At 39.8% G+C, this 20,168-nt stretch overlaps 1 protein-coding gene across 1 annotated transcript; it reads right to left on the bottom strand.

Annotated features, from left to right (window-relative positions):
• Window positions 1-666: 666 nt before the first annotated feature.
• Window positions 667-18,667, bottom strand: FEM1C (fem-1 homolog C). Its single transcript, XM_067316637.1, has 3 exons — window positions 18,583-18,667; window positions 17,354-18,077; window positions 667-6,459 (listed from the first exon to the last, which is right to left on the bottom strand). Exons 2-3 carry the CDS (start codon window positions 17,895-17,897, stop codon window positions 5,150-5,152), a joined length of 1,854 nt encoding a protein of 617 aa, XP_067172738.1. The 5' UTR covers window positions 17,898-18,077; window positions 18,583-18,667; the 3' UTR covers window positions 667-5,149.
• Between the last annotated feature and the right edge of the window lie 1,501 nt (window positions 18,668-20,168).

The following is a 20,168-nucleotide window of genomic DNA, read 5'->3' as shown; positions in this document are numbered from 1 at the left end:
ACTGATGAGGCCTAAATCTAAGCAAGTAAGTTCTCTGAAATGAAGTGCACACTGCCTTTTAAGTATAGTGTTATGTCTACTGTGCCTAACTATAAAGATCTCTCAAAATTATGATGGCAATGTTCTTCAAAGTCTTCCATTCTGAAAATGCCTTCAATAAGGATTTTCCTCATAACCCTCCTCTCACCCCTGGAGTACTCCATTTCTCTATTTTTTTTTTAATTATGCAAGCAATAGGAAAGAGACTTCAAAAGCTTTAACAAGAAAATTAATCCGTGCAACTTTCTTGAAAAAGTGTCTGTTGCTCATTTATTACAAGGTCTTGCTAATTACTTTTGTTTATGCTATAAACAAACACCACTATGTTTTAAACAGAGCTAATAGTGTTACTAACTGCATTTTCTAGAAACTGCAAAGATTGTGTCTCCTCTTTCCTCCGGTTTCCTTACTATTGCCCATTACTAGAATTCAAAGGAGAAATACTGGATCACCATTCCACAGTAAGAAAGAACACTGCTTTGTTTAAGGTGTGATTATTAATAACATCAAAACTAAGCCTAAAGCTTCAGCATTCACACTTAGCAACTCAAACTCATCTGAAAGAGAGGTTTAATCAACCAATATTACAGTGACCCTAAAGAAAACAGATATATAGACTCAGACAAGTGTTCTCCAAAACATATTTTAATGTAATCCGCATTTGGAGCCTAGAGAGAGTAAGAGCAGAGAAATATGCTTGTTATTCCTTTTTTACATTACTGTTAAAGCTAAATTACTTCACGTAAAAAAGAAACTGCAGTATTTCAATACATGAAGCTAGCCCTGCATAGGAAGTCTGTGATAGAATGGAACACAAACACAGTTAGTTAAAACCAAATGAACAATAACTTCTCCCTCTGCCCTCACTGAGAGTTCAGCAGTCACTTTCACACTCTAAGCCAAGAGATCTGAACAGTATAAAACAAACTATATTTCAGGCTAGTATGTCTCCCTCAACTTCCTCAAAATTACTTGGGAGCATTAAATACCACTTGACTTTATTGTAGTCACAGAAGACGGCAATTAGTGTTAAGTCTTTGTACTCACATTTGCCAATATCTTAGGGTACAGCGGTCCTTCTACTCTGTAGATTTCAAAGCATGAGGAAGCTATTTCAAGAGCAGTCATATCCTGCCGCAATTACCTTGCGGTTGATATAAAACTAAGAGGCACATGTTTTTCCTGTTAAGGATTGCATCCTTTCGTAAGGATTTTGCCATAGCATTCCAATCCTTTTTTTATACAGTGTTTTATAAAAATGAAAGATTTTAATTTCAACCAGTTTCAAAACAGTTGTTAAAAGAGGACTCTTTGAGGATTTAGGAAATACATTAAAATATTTCCTATCCAGGGACCATTGCAGAGTACAATTGGAAAAATAACCACACTGTTGCCTTACATTTCAAAAGATGGCTTTACACTGTGCATTTAACAATCAGAACCTCAGAGACACCACAGACAACTGGAATCTTGTTACTGGAAAGGTCTAAGTGATATAAAAATAGGAATATAATTTTAGAATTTGGTAAGAAGAGCATTTCTTTTTTTCACCAACATACTTTTCATCTTCCTGGCTGAAGTATTTCAGTGGAAGCCCAAGAAGATTAAAGGAAAAAGTGCTTTGAGTTATTATTAAAAAAATAAAAAATAAAAAATCCAACAAGTAGATGTTTCAGTATGCTTGTCTTTAAAAGAGACAAACCCATAAACTGTCTAAGCAATTTTAAAACCTGCTACACCCCTAAAGGGCATACAATTTTTTCCTCAGTGTTCTCAACAATTTTATGGTTGGTAGCTCTGAAACAGTACATTTCATCAGCAAAAAAAGCCCAAAAAGGCAGATAAGAGAAGAACGGAAGAAGAATGAGTTAAAAAATATGACTAAAAGAAAACAGTTCTTTGTGTTCTGAATGCTCTTTAGTTCCTTGTCTTCACCGCAGTTTGTGTTCAGCTGGCAACACTATTGCCTTTAGAGTCATGTTTCACTAACATAATCTCATTCTCATCTCTGAATGAGTAACAAGGCTAAGAATAAAAAAAGTTCTGGTCCAGGAAGTTGATATCTATACTGAAGTGGAGACACCCCTGGTTTGAATTAGGAGCAGAGGAAGGCCAGACTGCTACTACCCGTTAGCACTGGCCACAGCAGCAGCGGCATCTCAGTCAGGTCTCCTGTCCTAACCCTCCCCCCAGTCAGTGAAGCCTTAACTAATCCCTAACACATTATCCAACACAGGCTCTGTACTGATTTCTTTTAAAATGAAGTAACAACTAAACAGGGTATAAACAGGGTAATGTAAACATACAGGGCTACGTGGAAAATGGAATTAAATGCATCAAGTTGTCCATCTAGACACCTTTGAGTATCTGACAAGATCACAAATAGGAGTTCAGCAGATAGCCTCATGACCTTGCAAAATTAAATTCTGAAGGAAGGTGTTATTCTTTAGGATTGACCTATATGGGTAAATATTTAGATAGAACTACATGCAATAAATCAGTACATCCTATTAAATAATTTTGTTTAAAAAAAAGGGGGGAGGGGGCAAAAAAAAGCAGTTATCAGAATAAGCCTTCCCTGTAAGACTTGGTAATTCTCATTAGAATTACATACATTAGAAAGTGATATTCTTTCTCTTTCAGGAAGATTTTTCATTCAAAAATTTGCTAACAATATCAGCACATACTCCCATAATTTTAAATCGTATTTCTGGACTGAAATGTCCAAGTAACTAATTTTAAACAGGATACCGGACAGTTATAAAGATAGAAATTTAAATTACAAACCCTGAAGAGCAGTACAGATTTCAGAGTATAAAATAGTGATCTAAAAGTCCCTTTCTCTATGACCTGTAGAAAGAGGACTTTTTTTTTTTAATGACTTGAAGTATAATGTGGATTATTTCTGCCGTGGTGTGATTTGTTGATTACACCTTCTTACAGAGTAGTAGAGAAGCATATCAAAAATAAGAAATAAAAAAAAAAAAAATCAAACTACTTGTTCTCACAAATGACAACGTGGGTGGCATGTGTTTTAACCATTGCAAATCAGAGAAGTTCAGCCAATTGAAAAGAAATTTACTGCTGCATATTCGCAAGAGAAACTAACAGGATTTCCTCATACTCAGAATTTCATACAAACAACATACGTATGCCATGGGACAAACAGGTGAAAGTTGCTTCAAAATACAGAGTCTGAAAATGGCAATACACAAACAGCACTGCTTTCAACATATCTTTCTTTAAAAGCATCCCAGTATTTTTCCCAAGGATGGATAAGCTAGTTGGCTCCGCACTGTTCACTACGAGGAAACCTGAAACAGCCAAGAAGCAAGGAAAAACTATTCTTGTATGCTCTCAAGACCATATTCTTCCTCAACCTCATTCACAAAAGACAAAGTACTCCAACAGCAAATTAAAAAAAAGACCCTCCTAAATCAATGTTTCCTTTATCTAATTCATTTGGCTTTTAAGTATCTCTGTCACTGACAAAAGCCTCGATCAACTTGTTGAATTTCTGGAGCAAGAAGCCCATAGGTACATCTACTGCCCATCACTGAAATGAAACATCAGGTCAGCAACATCCAATATGCTAGACCACTAAACTTGCAGGTAAACTCTATTCTACTCAACAGAAATGAATTTCACTTTAAGACATTTGCAGGGCTAATGTACCATAATAAATTCTACTATTAATCAACAGTAAAGTGCTGAATTATATTAATTACCTGAATCTCACTCTCATTTATGATCTTTGTTTATAGATTTCTTATCAAGTCAAAAGAGCCCTTTCTGTTGTAAAAGCTAAGCTGTTGTGCAAATATTATAAAAATAGGTAACTTTAATCAGGAGCTATATACACAACAGAACTTCTGCTTTTTCTTTAAGTACAGCTGACAGATAGTAGAGATGAAAAAAATCCATGCAAGTATTTATAAAGATATTTAAAATGAAGAAAAAGGGACACGGCTATAGAACTTCCAATACCCTGGCATACAGCCACTCACTACATTATAATTATACTAGATGATGTCTAGATTTGGACTGATAAGCGTCATGCCACCAACATGCTTTAGTTTCTTTTGTAGCTAAAGAAGTTGATTTGTAAATTTAAACTACGGCATACATTTGATCTATTTCTCATTAAAGTGTATCATTAAGTTTGAGGTTAAACTTTGAGCAAACTTCACATCTAGTCACATAACCAGCACAAGCAAGACATGAGTGCAAAGAGGAAGGTGTCAGCTGTACATGATGAGGACTTGTCCCCTAACTGCATGATGCAATAGAATGATTTTCAGATTTAAAGTTCAAGTGGATTACCATGAGAACAAGAGAGAGTTTCTTCTCCCAAATTTAGCACAAATTTCCAGGGGATCAAGAGGAAAGCGACCTCAGTTACAGCGAGAATAAAAAAGTCAAACCCAAGAGAGAGAGCTGGATCAAGAGAGATCAGCTGGAGAGCTGATATGTAGCTCCAAAATTTGTCATGCTATGAAGGCAGCATTCTCAAAAAGAGCTCCAAACAAACTGCAAAACAAAACTGGCATTTAAGTTGAAATTGGCCAACTGCTGCATAGAAATATGCTCACACACAACAGTCATGTTTAAGCCACTGCATAGAGAAGATAAAAGCACTTATGGTAGTTGCAAATGTTAACAAGTCCATACAACTTGTACAGTTTAGCAATGAGTCCATAGAAAAAGAATAGAGTAAAAGTAGAAATGCTCAAGCAAAATCAAAAATGATGACCTTCCAACTGTATAAAATCCACACAACAGTTATAGTAAAAAGACATCAGTGGAAAATATTCAGCTCAGTCCCAAACACCCAACAGGCAAATAAGACCAGAATAGACAAGCCTTTGGCAGACAATTTTAAGAGTCTAAATATGGCATTACATTTCTAAATAATCCACAAAATATATTATATGGCATATTCATATTAAATACTGGGTAATCAGCTCTGTAGATCTGATGCTAACAACGCTTTAGCCAATGACAGCAAGATGGAGCAAGCTAAGGGAACGCTGGTGTATCACAACAGTGCTCGAGAAAAACATTGTCACCAAGTCGTGCTTCAACAACAGTACTCTGAGACTCCACACTATCATCTATGGAGCAAAACAAAGTTCTCCAATTTTTCAGGGATGTGTCCTGTGTAGTATATGTTATGATTCACTATAACACGAGCAGCAAGACACTGCAACGTAGTATGATTTATGGGCTGGATCAAATTTTTTGCTATTTCCTTCTCATCCAGCAAATCACTAGCAGTTTGTTTATGCAAGTTTGTGGCATCAAAGTGTGAACCTGACTTGATAAGAAGATTCATGATGTCTGGATGGTTGTTCAGTGCAGCAATGTGTAAAGGACTGTTGTTATCAGAGTCTCTGACATTTACATCTGCACCACATTCCACCAGTATAGAAGTAACTTGTAGAGAGGGGAATTTACAAACTGGGTAGCGCCCCACGCATGTAGTATTCTTGTCAACAGCAAGGTGAAGTGGACTGAAGTTATTCTTCCCTCTAGGCTGAAGCTTAAGAAACTTGTAAATAGTCTGTTTCTTAAAATGTTCCTGTTCTGAGCTGCAAGGTACTTTTTCCAACAAGCAAATTAAATGCAAAATGATGGAAAGAGCTTTGTTCAGCTGTATTGGGTCTGGAGGACACTGCGTTTGTTTCATAGCCCGTTCTATTTCGAGGACACTTTTGCACAGTATACCCATGAGATCATCAAATGTAACAGTAGTGCCTAGCAGGCCTTTTGCCCTATCCTGCAGCATGAAGGAGAAGAGTTCAGCGAACGACAGTAAACTGCTGGCTGTCATAGGGCTCAGTGGGTCTAGATTGCTCTGCTGCATGTCCAGAGCATATTTCCATAAGTTGATGCATCGCTTGAAGTTTCCAGAGTCTGCATAGACAGCACCTCTGTATCTAATATAGTAGGATGTATCTGGGTGTGAAGGACCAAGAATACGTTCTCTAATTAATAGTGCTTGCATTCTCATCTCATCAGGGTCGGCAATAAGGTTTTCTAGCTCTTCTGAGCTATTCACCTCTTTAGCATAATCATAGGCCATAATTAGTGTTTGTGGCACAGGCTTGCTTAGGATATTAGTCCTATCACTGTATCTCATCTCCATAGCTCGTTTCCAGTATTTCAAAGCACCAAGCAGATCTCTCTTTTTGTCCACAAAAGTTGCTCCTAGAAGTTCTAGAGCATTTATGCGCTCTGTCTTACTGGTCTGTACATGCTGCGTCAGAAAGTCCACAATATTTGTGTGGCCGGTTACACTGGCTGACAGAAGGGGAGTCATTCCATAGCCGTCCTTTTCCATCTTAGCACAATACTTGAGAAGCATCTTCATGATCTCCAAACTTCCAGATTCTGCACAGTCATGTAATGCAGTGTTTCCTAGCAAGAGAAGAAAATCAATTACACGAATCAAAATTAAATTATAGTTCAAACCTCACCACACTAGTAGTTATTTAAAAAAATAACTAAAACAAACACACAAACCCGCACCCCTGTTCTGACATCTTTGGACCATGAAAGGCTTTAAATGGTTAGTTAAAATATTCAAGACCTGATTAAAATATCAACACTGCCAGGCATTTTTACAAATCAAAATGCTTGATGTTATTACCTGAAAGAATTAAAGAGGTTTTAAGGACCCTTTTGTTTCATTATTCAAAACTCGAAACAATTCTTCAGTACATGAACCATTTTGTATCTGCTTTCAAGGATAAAACAGAAACCTAAGCTTGCTGTCTCTAAGTTGTTAGACATTCTCTTCTTTTGTCAAATATTCTTCCTTCCTCCCTACCTCCAGCCATGATTAAAAAAAATAATGAAATCTGTATAAAAATTAAAGCTGTGCTAACTCACCATTGGTTTTATTCGCCTCTACACTGTACCTCTTCTCTCCTTCATCCAAGCCTTTTAAGTGTATCAGGGCAATAATTGTATACAAAGGAAAATACAATTCATCACAACAGGCCCTCCATCTCAGCTGGGGCTTCAGAGACTGCCATAATATTCTGAGGGAGCTGGTTATTTTATCAAGCCTATGTATACACACAGACACACTTTTCTTAGTGCTGGTATTTGTTAGGTCTTTATCCTGAAGTCCCACTTTAACCCCTCTGTTTGTTCCTCTGGTTAGGACTCCCAAAGCCAAGAGAGGAAAAACAAAAACAAAAGTAAACACCACCTTCAACACACAACATGCAGCCACCTGGTTTTTAAGAGTCTGATCATTTATATTCAGATTATTTCTCATTAGCATGACATTGCACACCCTCTTATTTAAAGGCAATCAGTTTCTAACACTACGTGGGGAAGTTTCTAGCAAGCACTAGTGACACTTGACTGAAGACCATATTTGCAGCAAATTAGAAAGAAGGCATCAGACATCACAATTGAGCACAAAACTTTTATCCATTTAAAGAATAGTAATTATAAATATTAGTTATAAATGTATAAATAATTATATATAAAGTTCAAATATGAGCATTTCATTGGGGGAAAAGAGAAGATGGATAGTGAACAACTCTCCTGCTCCTCTCCCAACATAATAAAGCCTCTTCTGTGGTTGATTGCTTTTAGAATTATACAATTTCAACCTACCTTTTTCTTTATACATACTACAGGTTCAGGCATACCATCTTTTCAGCCTCCCACTACCTCAACATGAAAATAATTAACAGAAAGCCTCTGTAAAAACTTCCCTCCAAATTAAGATTTCTTACATCATTGGCACTATAAATTCCAGTTAACTGGCCATCAGATCATCAGTTTCTGTTACATCGTCAGCAAGTTTCCACATTCTCAAACAAGACTTTCTTTTCCAAGAGTTCTCTGTCCATTCATAGTCATCTGATTTGGCTTTTAGAAGTGAGGAGAGAAAGTTTTAGAAAACTTTCACATTTGCATTTTTGGCAAGCTTCCTGCTGCACCAACAAGACATTGATTTGCAGTGGGCTTTGCTGCTGTGTTTCTAGATCTATACAGAACTAAAGGAGGTTAGGAAACAAAGCAATAATCTTGAAATCTTTGGCTGATGTCTGGGGAAAGTGTGGTTTAGTAGTTGTAGAGCCTACTGATCTAAACAGCTTAGATTTACCTTTGTACTTTTCCTTAATGTATTTTTTGTAAAGGCTCCAGTCTCTAGAATGTGCAGTTCACTCTTCATATTACAGAGCATTTAGCTAGTGAAATTCAAATCAGTCCTTAATTTGTGTCCAAGATCTGTCTTAAAAGCTGACCACTCTACGGAAATAAACTAAAAATAAGGTGCAGGTAAAGGCTTTCCATTAACACATTCTTTCTGCCTAGAATATATTATTCATGCTATCTTAAATAGGCTAGATTTAAATGTAAAATCTTTGAAGTAAGTACATACATAAGAAAAAGAAAGACTGGCACTCATTAAATACATTTCAGAAATAGAAATTTTATTCCTCTCTTTCTCATTTCTTTTTTAATAACCTGAATTAAGTCAATACAATAGTTTTGGTGTCTTCTGGTTTTTGAATATTTGACTTCATAGTGTTCTTATTTTCCTCCCAGTAAGAAGTATGGCGAGGGGCTATGAAGCTGAAGTTTGAAGAAAAACAAAAGCAAAATTGAGAACTATCTATCTGGTGAAACCATGATGACTGTCCTCTAAATTCAATACCTACTTGCGACTAGCAGCACCAGATGCTTTGGATCCACAACACAACCTATCTTTTGAGTTAGCAGATTATCAAATGGTAGCTTGCCTTTATCTTCTGTGCAAGTCACTGGGATGGAACAAGTTTATCCAAGAGTTTGGCAAGTTTTGGTATACAGTAAAAGAACGTACTCAAGGTCTGTTTGGATGAAAATGTTCTAATGGGAACAGAAAATTTTGCCTCTGTTCTCCTGCTTGTATTCCAAACATCCCCTCCCTCCTCACTTTCTTCTGATCTTTCACTTCTCAAAACTTTATATGTAAGTTAATCTGCTGTTTCTTCCTCAAACTTGGTGGTGGACCATCAGAGGAAGAACTGGCAGCACATTTCAAGCCTTCCTCGCTGCTCTCCATTCCAGTAGCCGGAAAGACAGTGGTAAGGAGGAACAGTCATTCAAGACAAACAGCATTGCAACTTAAGCGCACCACATACACAAATATACCATACAGAAAATTTAACTGCCACTCTAATCAAATTCCTACCAAAGATGCGCTAAAAGCTATTCACAAAGCCTTATGGCTGAAGTTTAACAGATTTTCACAATTAGAGCAGAAAGGGAGCTACAAACACATTTTGCCCCCTAAACCAACACCTTAAGTGCAAGCTCCAAACATTAAAGAAAGAAAAACAACCTCAGAAAATACTGAAGTTCATTAACACAGTGAACTTCTAAGAACTTGCAAAATGTTCTTTCTTGATATATTTCTGAAGAGCAGCCAATTATTTTGCTATCACTTACCAAAAAGTAAGCAGAGGAAGACACCTCCCCCCACAAAGTAGCACTTGAAATTATCTGTTAGATCAAGACATACAAAACTGAAACCAGGCTTTGCAATGGCAACTCTCAAATACCCTACGCAATCTTTGTTTCTAATGGAGAATGTTAGGTCAGTTACAGGAACTTCAAGTATCAATTGGTCTGGTCACACAACAGGCTCTACTAAGATCAGCAAGTCAGAGCAACAGAGATACTCCAGACTTAGGCGGTTTACAAGTTTGATGAATTTGTCAACTACAGTTCATCAGTTAGAATTCCCTCTGTCCTTATTACACATCACAGATGAGAAAACTCCTGATATTTCAATATTGACAAGTATGAAACTTTTACATTCCCAAGACAGACAAAGGTCAAACCAGACAAAAAACACAAGAGAAACTTGCTAGTAGACGTACACATTGCATAAGCCTTCTTGCTGTGCTAGAGAAAGTCTAGGCAAAACATAACTACAGCTGTCAAGCCAGAACTAAAGACGAGCTGGCTCCTCAGGCTGTCTGTGCTTCTGCACTCAGTGATGAGGGCAAAGCCAGATTCATCTTGGTACAGGCTGAGCCACCAGTTAACGTAGCCAGTTCGGAGTGTATTCAAGTCCATACTCCCTCCCTCACAGCAGAGCTCAGAAACACTGGAATTGGCACCCTCCAAAAGATCTTTCTAATGCCAGTCTAGACAAGGCCTGGGATAAAATAAATTCAGAATTACAAGCGTTTTCACCAGTGCATGTCAGAACCCTGCGTTAGCTCTGCAAATTTAACACTCACATTTCAAAGTACCAGTGTACATAGATGAAGTTATATTTGAAGCGTTAGTCAATTCAAAAAAGAATAAAATTCTCAATAAATATTTTAATACAGATCACACTGTGCTCATTAAAATACTAGAGGCATCCTTAGTTGACAGCATTTCATGTTTAAATTAGTCACTGTTCGTATTTCTGTGTTTTCTACCTTCCAGTCAATACTTTCGAGTTATTAAAAAGTCATGACAAAAGCATATTGAAGACAAACAAATCAAAACATACTAGTAACACCAAAGTTCTTACAATCGCCGCACAACTATTAATACACATCTTCCCAGCTTTGACATTAGGATCAATGGTAACTATCCATATTACACACTACATCCATCATCATATGACATTGCCCTTTACACTCTTTCATCATTGGCAGGCATATATGTTATGACACATTAATATCACAAAAATCCACACAAATTAAGCTTAGCCATTGTCCGAGTACATTCAGGTCCAATTCAAGAGTTTGCATGCCCTTAATTTACAATGCAGATATGCAGAACACATGGAAATATTCCTAAAACTCCACAGAATCTCACTGCTTTCTCCAAATGATCTCTTTCTTTGGAAGAAAGTCACATTTTTATTAGTATTATCAGTAGTATTATTATTGTTGACTTAAACAGAGGTCACTGACAGCGTATCAGAAGTAGAATAACTTTTTAGCTACTTATATTGTAGTAGCCCTCAGAGGCCTACTTCAAGCAATGTGTAAGCTAATAAAGGAAGGATGTCACCACTAATTTTTAGTGGCTGCACCTCGCTTCAGTTTAATTGGATGAAACAGCAGCAGGAAGGAAGATTACTAGCTCCCATAGAGTAGAAATGGACATGGGTAGCTAGACAGTTTAGAGCTGCCAATTTAAAATAATAGTAATACAACCCAGTCTTAAGAAATAACAAGACTACCCAGCCATCCACCTATCAATTATCAAGCGTTAAGTTTGAGGAACAACTCGAAAGAGGACATGGCGGTACACTTAGTGTCCAATTCTCCCCTTTAGTCCTTTGAAATCTTACAAAAAAAGGGGGGGGATGGTATAAGTTGATATCATGGCTTCATGTTTTATTCTTTTGCTACAGACCTACTTTAGAAATGGTAGTATGAACATTACACAAAGGCTCCATGTATCGCAGAACTAATTCCCTAACTATCCAGTGTTACAAAAAGCACATCTGGGAGGGATTCAAATTTACAATGAGGCCATGCCTTTCTATGTCAGAAGCAAATTATTCCCAGAATAGACTCGTAGCTTGTGGCATGGGAAGGAAAAAAAGCAAAGCAATGACACAAAGTGATTTGGCTTGATTTGCAACCAATATTAACTACATCCACCTCCTAAAATTTATAAAATGCTTGATCAAATTTCTGGATAGTAAAACTTCTTTTAAAATTTTCTATCAGTCTGACTCCATATCCAAAGCCTGTTCCTGAAGAAATACACTCAACTGCTCAACTTTAAATATACAAGAAAAGTGATTTAATTTGGAGGACATGAGCAGTGTGTAAAACTAATCATGCGGATATATTTTTGCAGCCTTGCAGATGAAATTCATCACCTTTGTAAAGTGAAGTTGATCATATAACACTATTTTTTAGCAGAGCACTTGAAGCAAGTTAGTCCTCTAGTAGTATTACTGATTTTTAAAAATGTATTGATACATACATGCAAACACAGACAGTGCATAAGAGTACTGTCTGATGTCTACTTTATGCTTAGCATACATAACCATAAAGAAAAAATAAAGATATGCCTTCCCTTTATAAAGGAATTAAGTAATAACTGCTCCCTTGCTCACAAAAGTACTTAAGGACAACCTGTATTACTAAGATTAATAATACAAAGCAGCAAATGCTGTGAATTGATTAATTTCAGCATGAACTCCTTTTTCAGTTGAAATTCAAGAATTTATTCCTCTTAAACTGTATCTTCCTTTACTATTTACAGACATTCCTACTGATCTCCCATTTCACATAGCATTACACACAAAACATTCACAAAATGCAGTGCACTCCATCACATAATACCATCCAAAAAAGGAAAAAGCAAACCAAACCAAAAAAATAAAATAAAAAAGACAGAACATTTTTAGAGTAAGACCTTTATTCATGGGGGGTGGGAGAGACCTTTGTTTTTCTTCCAAAATGAATTTTGGCAAGCAGACAAGACAAATCTCAGAAGAGAACAAACCTGTCAGACTCCTTGATGTTTACTACTAGGGAAGATTAATTATTTTTAATGTATACTAAACCACACTGATCACAGAGCAAAGAGTATGCATCTGTCTAATCCTCCTATTTCTGGGTCTGCCAAGTCCATAAAAGGCTTTTCCCCTCCCAGCAGGTTCGAGAGCGTTATGCTCTCCAGTCTCCCACGTAAATGATAACACTGAAATAGTAATACCATATCAAGGGCTAGCACTATGTGAATAACCTTGAAAGTACTCAGAGACTGAGATCCATATAGTTCTATACTTCCCAAAACAAGCAAGTAAATTGAACAAGCCTCATCCTCCATATTATTTTGCAAAGCTAATATAATCAAATACTGCACCATAGCTAGCTGTATTTAAGAACAACAAGCCTTTCAATCACCGTGTTATTTTGCATTTTCAAAATACATGATTTCTTCTAACTGTTATGGTAGTATGGAGGATCATAAACAACAAATAAACAAACATTCCTGCGCCGATCTCAAAGATGCACCTAAAGGAATGCCAGCAGCTCTTATGATGTTTTCTAATACTTAGGAGGGGAGAAATTAGTCTTTTGGCTAGCAGATGTGTCTACTAACAATTCAAAGGGAACAGAGGTATTGAAAACCATCAGTAAAATCCAGGAACATCACCTCGATGATAAAGACTGCATTCCAAGCAGCTGAGCAATGGAAAGAGTTACAAGCCGCATTCAGAAAAAAAAAAAATCTGCCTTTCATGTAATTATTTTGGAAGAGAGTTCTTATTCCCTGTGCCATTACATACAATCCATCCTGGCTATCAGAGCTAATGTACTTTATCTACAATTTAACCTCTTAATTCAGAAAGGAAGGGAATGAATCTCCATTACTGCAGCTGCTCTGGCAGAGGAGGGATAAAGCATAATGCAAAGTATCAAAATACTGGTTGCAAATTGTCAAAGCGCAAGATACAAATATTTTTGTCTGGAGTTAAATTACAGGTATAACATTCCTTTAAAATGGTTTGTATGCAAAATATTTTTATGGTGGAAATTAAATGTGTTTTAAATAGAAAATCCAATTCTAACAACACAGTCCCAGGTAGATCATCAGCAGAGCACAAATCCATAATTTCAAGCCCCAAGGACCACTACTATTGGAATTACAAGAGTAAGCATTCTCCCTCCTCCACCTCTCACTGATCAGCCTGCACAGAGAAGCACATCAGCAAAACACTGTGATCAAGAATCCAGAGGTCTATTCTTAATGCTGTACGGGAGCACTATCCCTCAACTACAGATCATCAGCAGGCTTCACAATGCAGCAGAAAAGAAAACTACTTGCAGCCAAAATACGGAATGTTCCTCCTAATCCAAGCACACAGGTAGGAGGATCTGTGTCTCACTCAAGAGCTTACTTGAAGGGCTCTTCCTGCGTAAAAAACTCTGTTTCTGCTACTACAAAAATCTATTAGACATTTCATATTGGTGAAAAAATCAAACCTTGTTAGTTTTAATCTGTACCACCTTAAACCAGGAGTAAGGTTTTGGAGAAGCCTGTGAATTAGGAAGACAAGGTTGAATTAACTCATATCGGAAGCATTGCTTTAGCCACTTTTTTGCTTTTCTTAAAAAAAGTCTTTAATTCTACAGATATCTTTGCTATTTTCCACAATTCTAAAAGAGAAAAAGAGACTTCTCTTATCCTGCTTATCACTTTTTTCTTCACACAGTTCATGTGACCTAAAACATTTTAAGAAAATCCTTTGTTTCCATTTCTGTTACCTACGCTCTTCATAAAAGTTTGGAGAAACTGTAAAAGTCAGATCTGTAAAACTGTGGCAAGACCAAGGACAAGCAAATGGTCATATTTTAAATTTAGAACTATTGGCCATCTTTCACAGTATAGCACTGTCATCTATGCCAAACATCTCCACCTCCTTCTTCACTATCATCTCCTGTGATAGTGCTAGATTCATGCTTTACCTCAGAGTAGTCTTCCATCTGAATCAAAGACTCCGAAATCTTCATGAATATCTTAACCATACCCTAGCTATACTTTTGCACTTCCCCAACTCTCCTTCCAAAACCTCTGCATTATGAAGTTTAGTAGTCCAAAACAGTCGTTGGATTATGCCTGTATTTTAGAAGCAGTGTTTCAGAACATGTTTTTTGTTTTTTTTTTTTTAACTGCTCTATTATACCCTGCCTCAGTTATCCTGATTTTTAGGTCTCAGTGAACTTACCTGTTTTTTCATCTCAAAATATTTGGATTTTTCCCCGGAACTGTCAACACTTGAAAACATATTTTTACATCTTTCCCAGCTCTAGAATTCTTCCACTTTTTAAACTGTGAATAAAGTCCTGTCTTACAATATGAAAATCTAGTGGAAAAGCGTAAGGAATAGTTCGAGTAATTTTGCCATCCCCTCTTTCCCCAATTTCAAGAATAATATCTGGAAGATAATCTCTAGTGAACTCCCATAACAGCATTTTTCTAAGCATACTTCTAGTAAAGTTAGAGTTCTGTTCTTGTAAGGAGCTTTATAATTTCAAATGCAGCAAAATTTACAGGAAGGGGCCTATCTAAAGAGAGTTTAGATGGAAGGATAGCGACAATTTTTACTATTCAGGAGCAGAGGACTCTTGCGTCCTCTTTATCTCCCTGCTACAAGCGTCTCTGCTTTCTGTCAAGAGAATGTTTGAAACACAACAGGGAGGAGTAAAAACTGAAAGTAAGGCACAGAAAGAGACTCCGAGATGAATTATAAGAGTGCAGTATGAATCCTATTGGAAACATCCATTTTGAAATAGCTAGCAAGCATTCTTGCAAAACAAAGTTCAGAAGGTTAGTTGTTGAGCCTCAGCCATTGCAACACTCATATTAATATTTAAGGCTATCAGTTTTGCTCAGTTCTTCTGCCTTTCCACAGCTGACTTTCAGGGTTTACAGTACTTTCTTTCTCTCCTCCTTAACCTTGTCACTGCTTATTAAATAACTCCAGAGATTAGATTGCTTCATGATGCCAAAAAGAAAAAGTATGCTCATGTCAGAGGGGAGCATTTGCTTCCAAATACAAAAAAGGCAGGCCATACTTGACTGACAGATATATGTACACATATTCATTTGTACACACTGCAGGTCAAAATAAAAAAAAAGAATTTTAATGAGCTAAAACATATCCACTTCAACTTTTTTTTTTTTTAATCACAAATAAGGATCAGTTATTAACTTAGGAACTTCTGCTCATGAGCCTAACTTGTGAGTCATACAGAAACTGAAGGAAGTGGAGAGAGGAATGAATTAAGATAATAGAGAAACTGAGATCAGTGAGAAAATCCTCAGGAGTGCACAGCTGTCAGTCATGTAAACAAAGAAAAATAAAATTAATGCATTAGTAAAGTGAATAATAAGGACCAGCAAATTAAAGCCTACTCCACTGACACAAAATGAGAAAAAAAAAATTTAATGACTCTATGCTGTTCATACCTATCATTTAAAGGGATTGGTTTAAAACTGAAAAAAACAATGTATATTTTATACTTAGCTCATTATTTCAAGAACCCAGTCTAGAAACATGACATTTTTATCCTATCACAAGTCCATGATGATTCATAGGCAACCTTAAATCCTTAAAAAGAAAAATTTATTTTGCTCTGCCCACCTCTATGACAAATTTGTAGTTTAGCATTCTTTACATTAACCTCACATATCTGCATGATTTGCTGAAAAAAGGCATATTTAGCTGAACAGCTATTTCAAATACATTACTCCCATATTTGGCACTTAAGTAATCTATGCGCTATGCTTTTTTCCTGTCAAAATATACTTTAAGTATATTTATATTGTTAAAAACACAGTTAGCAAGAAACAGGCATTGGAACTATCACCCTACAAAAAGATTTATTAGCAGATTATTAACACATATAAAAAAGAAGCTGCTGAAACACAATCCTGGCTCAATGAGCTAAAAATTAACCATAATCTGCAATAATCAATATGCTTTTTCGGCCAATATCATTTTCACATGCAAGTTCTAATTGCTAATTTTTATTACATCTCAAACAAGAGGTCCACATAATTATGATCGCTGCAAAAAGAACAGAAGGCTTGACTTTGAACAACAATGTTAGGATAATTGTAAACAGAGGCAAAGAGATGTCCATTGTGATCCACGCACTACTGGAAGTCCTCTGTTGTGATCACAGTCACATGGAGCTTCATTTCTTGAATCCTAATATACATTTTTGTTTAGCAGCATTGAGGAGAAAAAAAAAATCCAAGAGGATTAAAAAATTTGGAGGGAAGGGAGAAGTAAAAATCAAAGTGGTTATGCATATCCAGTGTAGAAAAGAATTCTTCTCCTTTACGCATGTTTCCCTATTCTAGTCTTAGTGGCACAGGCCAGTTTTATGTACAGCACATTTGGTCTGCTAAGAAACAGAATGAAAAGCATCTTAAATTTTATACAATATATGCTCATATATTTGAGCATGTTACTACACATACATGCTACAAATAAGCTTCCTCAGCAAAAGTTGATTAGCTTTCGCACATATATAAATGCCAAGTTTCATATGACTAAATCTTTTTAAGAACTGGAGTTTAAGATTAGAAAGTATCAATATAGAGTGAAAGTATATAACCAGTGTTAACAAATAAGAAAATGAGTATGCTGAAAAAAACCTGTAAAAACATAGCTAAACACACTTAATTTCTTACTGAAAAAAAACATTCACATTATGAGATGAGACGAATATTTTTGGGTGTCAGCCTCCTAAAGGAGGATAATTGAATAACTTCCCTCCTCTTTACTATAAGGAAAATGAAACAATTAACTTACCTTTAACACTTTTTCTGTTAACATCTGCTCCTTTTTCAAGTAAATACTGAGCAATTTCTTTGTGGCCCTTGTAACAGGAGATCATCAAGCACGTATGCCCATGACGGTTTGATACTTCCAAGTCCGCTTTGTGCTCCACAAGGTATTTTACTATTTCCAGGTGACCATCAAAACAGGCAGCTCTAAGCGGCGTTGAATTTGTCAGAGTCGTGTTGTTGACAGATGCACCATGATCTAACAGACACTGAACTACCTTTAAGTGACCAGCAGCTGATGCTGCCCATAATGGTGGGGCTCCCTCGATGGTCTCACCGTCAAAATTCACTGAACCACCAACTTCTATCGAAGCAGAACAATGGTCCAGCAAGTATTCCACCATGTCAAGGTGCCCATAACGAGCTGCCATCAGGAGTGGTGTGGCACCATTGGTTTTTTCTGACATAAGTAAGGCCACCTCTTCTCTTGTTTTGCTTGCCAGTAACTTGGAAAGGAGCCGCAGCTTGCCATCACGAGCTGCATTGAACACTGCTGTCTTTAGATCCATTTAGTCTGTACCTCTCTGTCGCTCAAAGGATGCACACCTGCCTTTTTTGGAGTCACAAACCAAAGCTTACTGGAAACACACAGTCCAAGCAGACCGTCCCCCACTTTTTCTCAGGTCGATTTTATGGAGGCGGGACAACATGGAGACCCTGAACGAGGTCCTGACAAAGCACTGATAAATCTGCAAAAGAAGATAACTCTGAGTGTTTTCGCCTTCTGCTTCTCGAATAGGCAAATACAGCGATACTTTTTTCCACAGCTCCAACAAGGCACTGCCTGTGGCGCACCAGCACCCAGCCGCCTTGCCCGGGCTGTGCAGGGCCCCCCCGCAGGGGAACTGTTGCGCAGGGCCCGGGCCCGGGTCCGACCCAGCCCAGCGCCACCCGCGCCGCGGAGACCCTGGTCCCTCCGGGGGGGGGGGGGGGGGGGCAGCCCGCCCCGCCGCCAACGGCCCCCGCCCGGCCCCGCGCCGCCCCCGCGGACTGGGAGCCAGCGGGGAAAGCAGCCGGGCTCGGCCGCCGTCCCGGCTCGGTCCCGGGCACCGCCGCCGGCCGCCCCGGGCCTGCCCCCCCATCCCCCGCCCCCTCCCGCGGCCCCCGCCGCCGCCGCCCCCCTCGCGGCCTCCCCCGCCGCCGCCGCCAGCGGGGGAGGGCGGCCGGGCGAAGGGGGCCCCGGGCGCGGGCTACCTTCCCGGGCCGCCGCCGGAGCCGCCCTCACGCGGAAGCGCCCGCCGCCGCCGCCGCGCCGCCCGGCGCCTCCATGACAGGCCGGTCCCCGCCGCAACTGGCCGCCGCCACCCAGAACCGGCCCTGCGCCGGGCGCGGCGCGGCCTCTTGGGCGGGGCCCGGCCGCCGCCGTGCCCAATGGCAGCGGCGCCCGGCCGCCGCCAGCCACTCGCAGCGGCTCCGGGGGGCGGGACTGTGCCGCCGCGCAAGCTCGGCGGGGAGCGGCGGCGGCGGGGGGCGGGGCGGCGGCGGGGGGCGGGGCGGGGCGGGGAGCGGCCGCCGCCGCCAGGGGGCGGGCGAGGGCGAGGGCGCCCCGCGGCCGCCGCTGTAGCGCGGCGGCGGCGCCGGGGCCGGGGCCGGGGCCGGGGCCGGGCGAGGCCTAGCGCGTCCGGGGGCGCCGAGGCTGGCAACGGCCGACTCGCGGCCGCCGCCTGGCGGAGCGGGGAGCAACGGCCCCTGCCGCGGCCCGGCGGCGGCGGCGGCGGGGCAGCCCGGGGAGCGGCGGGGGCAGCAGGCGGAAAGCGCTAGGAGCAGCCCGCGCGTTTACGTGCGCCCCGGCCGCGAGGGGCCTCCCGCTCGGGGGGCCGGGCAGCCGCGTTTGGTCTCCACAGAAGCGCCCGGAGTTCGCGCTTCAGGGCAAACGCTCCGGGGAGCCGCGGCGGGGCGGGAGGCGGCTCCCGCCGGGTCCCGGCACGGCGGGGCGGGGGCGGCAGCGCCGCTCGGAGCCCCGTCCCGGCACCCATGTGCCGGTGTTTTCCTACCAGCGTGATTAGCCTGGGTACTGATGTGCCCCTCTGTTAAACAAATATTTCTCTTTACTTTTCACTTGATATTTCAGCTCCTTGTGTTTGCTTTGCTATCGACAGCATTGTAAATAAACGTGAATAATTCAGTGGAATATTTCAGTCCTATTCTGGGCAGTCTGTTTCAGCCAAGCTACTTTAACACTTTGTCAAAAAACACAGAGTATCCAGTTTCAGACACAGCCTGCGCTGTGTCTGCAGCATCTCCACTATTACGGCCATGCATTTCAAACTGGGATGACTTAACCCTTCCCATGTATTTCTACAATAACTGGGGAATTAGTGATAATGACATGCATCTTTGATTTTGCAGCTGCATTGAGTGGTTTTAAAATCAGCAAAAAAAAAAAAAAGACTGTATATTTGTCTAATAAAGATATTTGGGGAGAAATACCTGATTCTTGCAGAACACAGGAAGCTCTGGCTCTAGCCAATATCACTCTTAGGGATGGTCATTACTTCCCTGACATGGCAAGTGGCTTACTACAGACTTGGTCCTGACAAACATTATGGGGAGTCCAGCACGTTTCAGGATTAGGCTTGGTGTGATCGCTCCTGCTTCAGATTTACAGTCTGGGGAGATGAAGGGGGTGAACACAGTCCCAATTAAAATGATAGATAGCATAATTTTATGACTGTCACTGCATTATGTGGCACTAGCTAGAACAAACATGAGGACTACAGCTCCTCTGGATTGCCCTGATAACGCCATACCTGAAAGAGATGATTTCTACAGTGTTTTCT

The sequence above is a fragment of the Apteryx mantelli genome, chromosome Z (genome assembly GCF_036417845.1).
Source record: "Apteryx mantelli isolate bAptMan1 chromosome Z, bAptMan1.hap1, whole genome shotgun sequence".
Lineage (NCBI taxonomy): Eukaryota > Metazoa > Chordata > Aves > Apterygiformes > Apterygidae > Apteryx > Apteryx mantelli.
Note: the sequence above shows the minus strand (reverse complement) of the source record. Positions and strands in the feature narration are given on the sequence as shown.

What these genes read in the sequence shown, in the direction of transcription:
- FEM1C (XM_067316637.1), bottom strand. Translation starts at nt 17,897, where the DNA reads ATGGATCTAAAGACAGCAGTGTTCAATGCAGCTCGTGATGGCAAGCTG. An exon ending in TAACAGAAAAAGTGTTAAAG is followed by an intron (nt 6,460 to 17,353) that starts GTAAGTTAATTG and finishes TTCTCTTGCTAG; the next exon opens with GAAACACTGCATTACATGAC.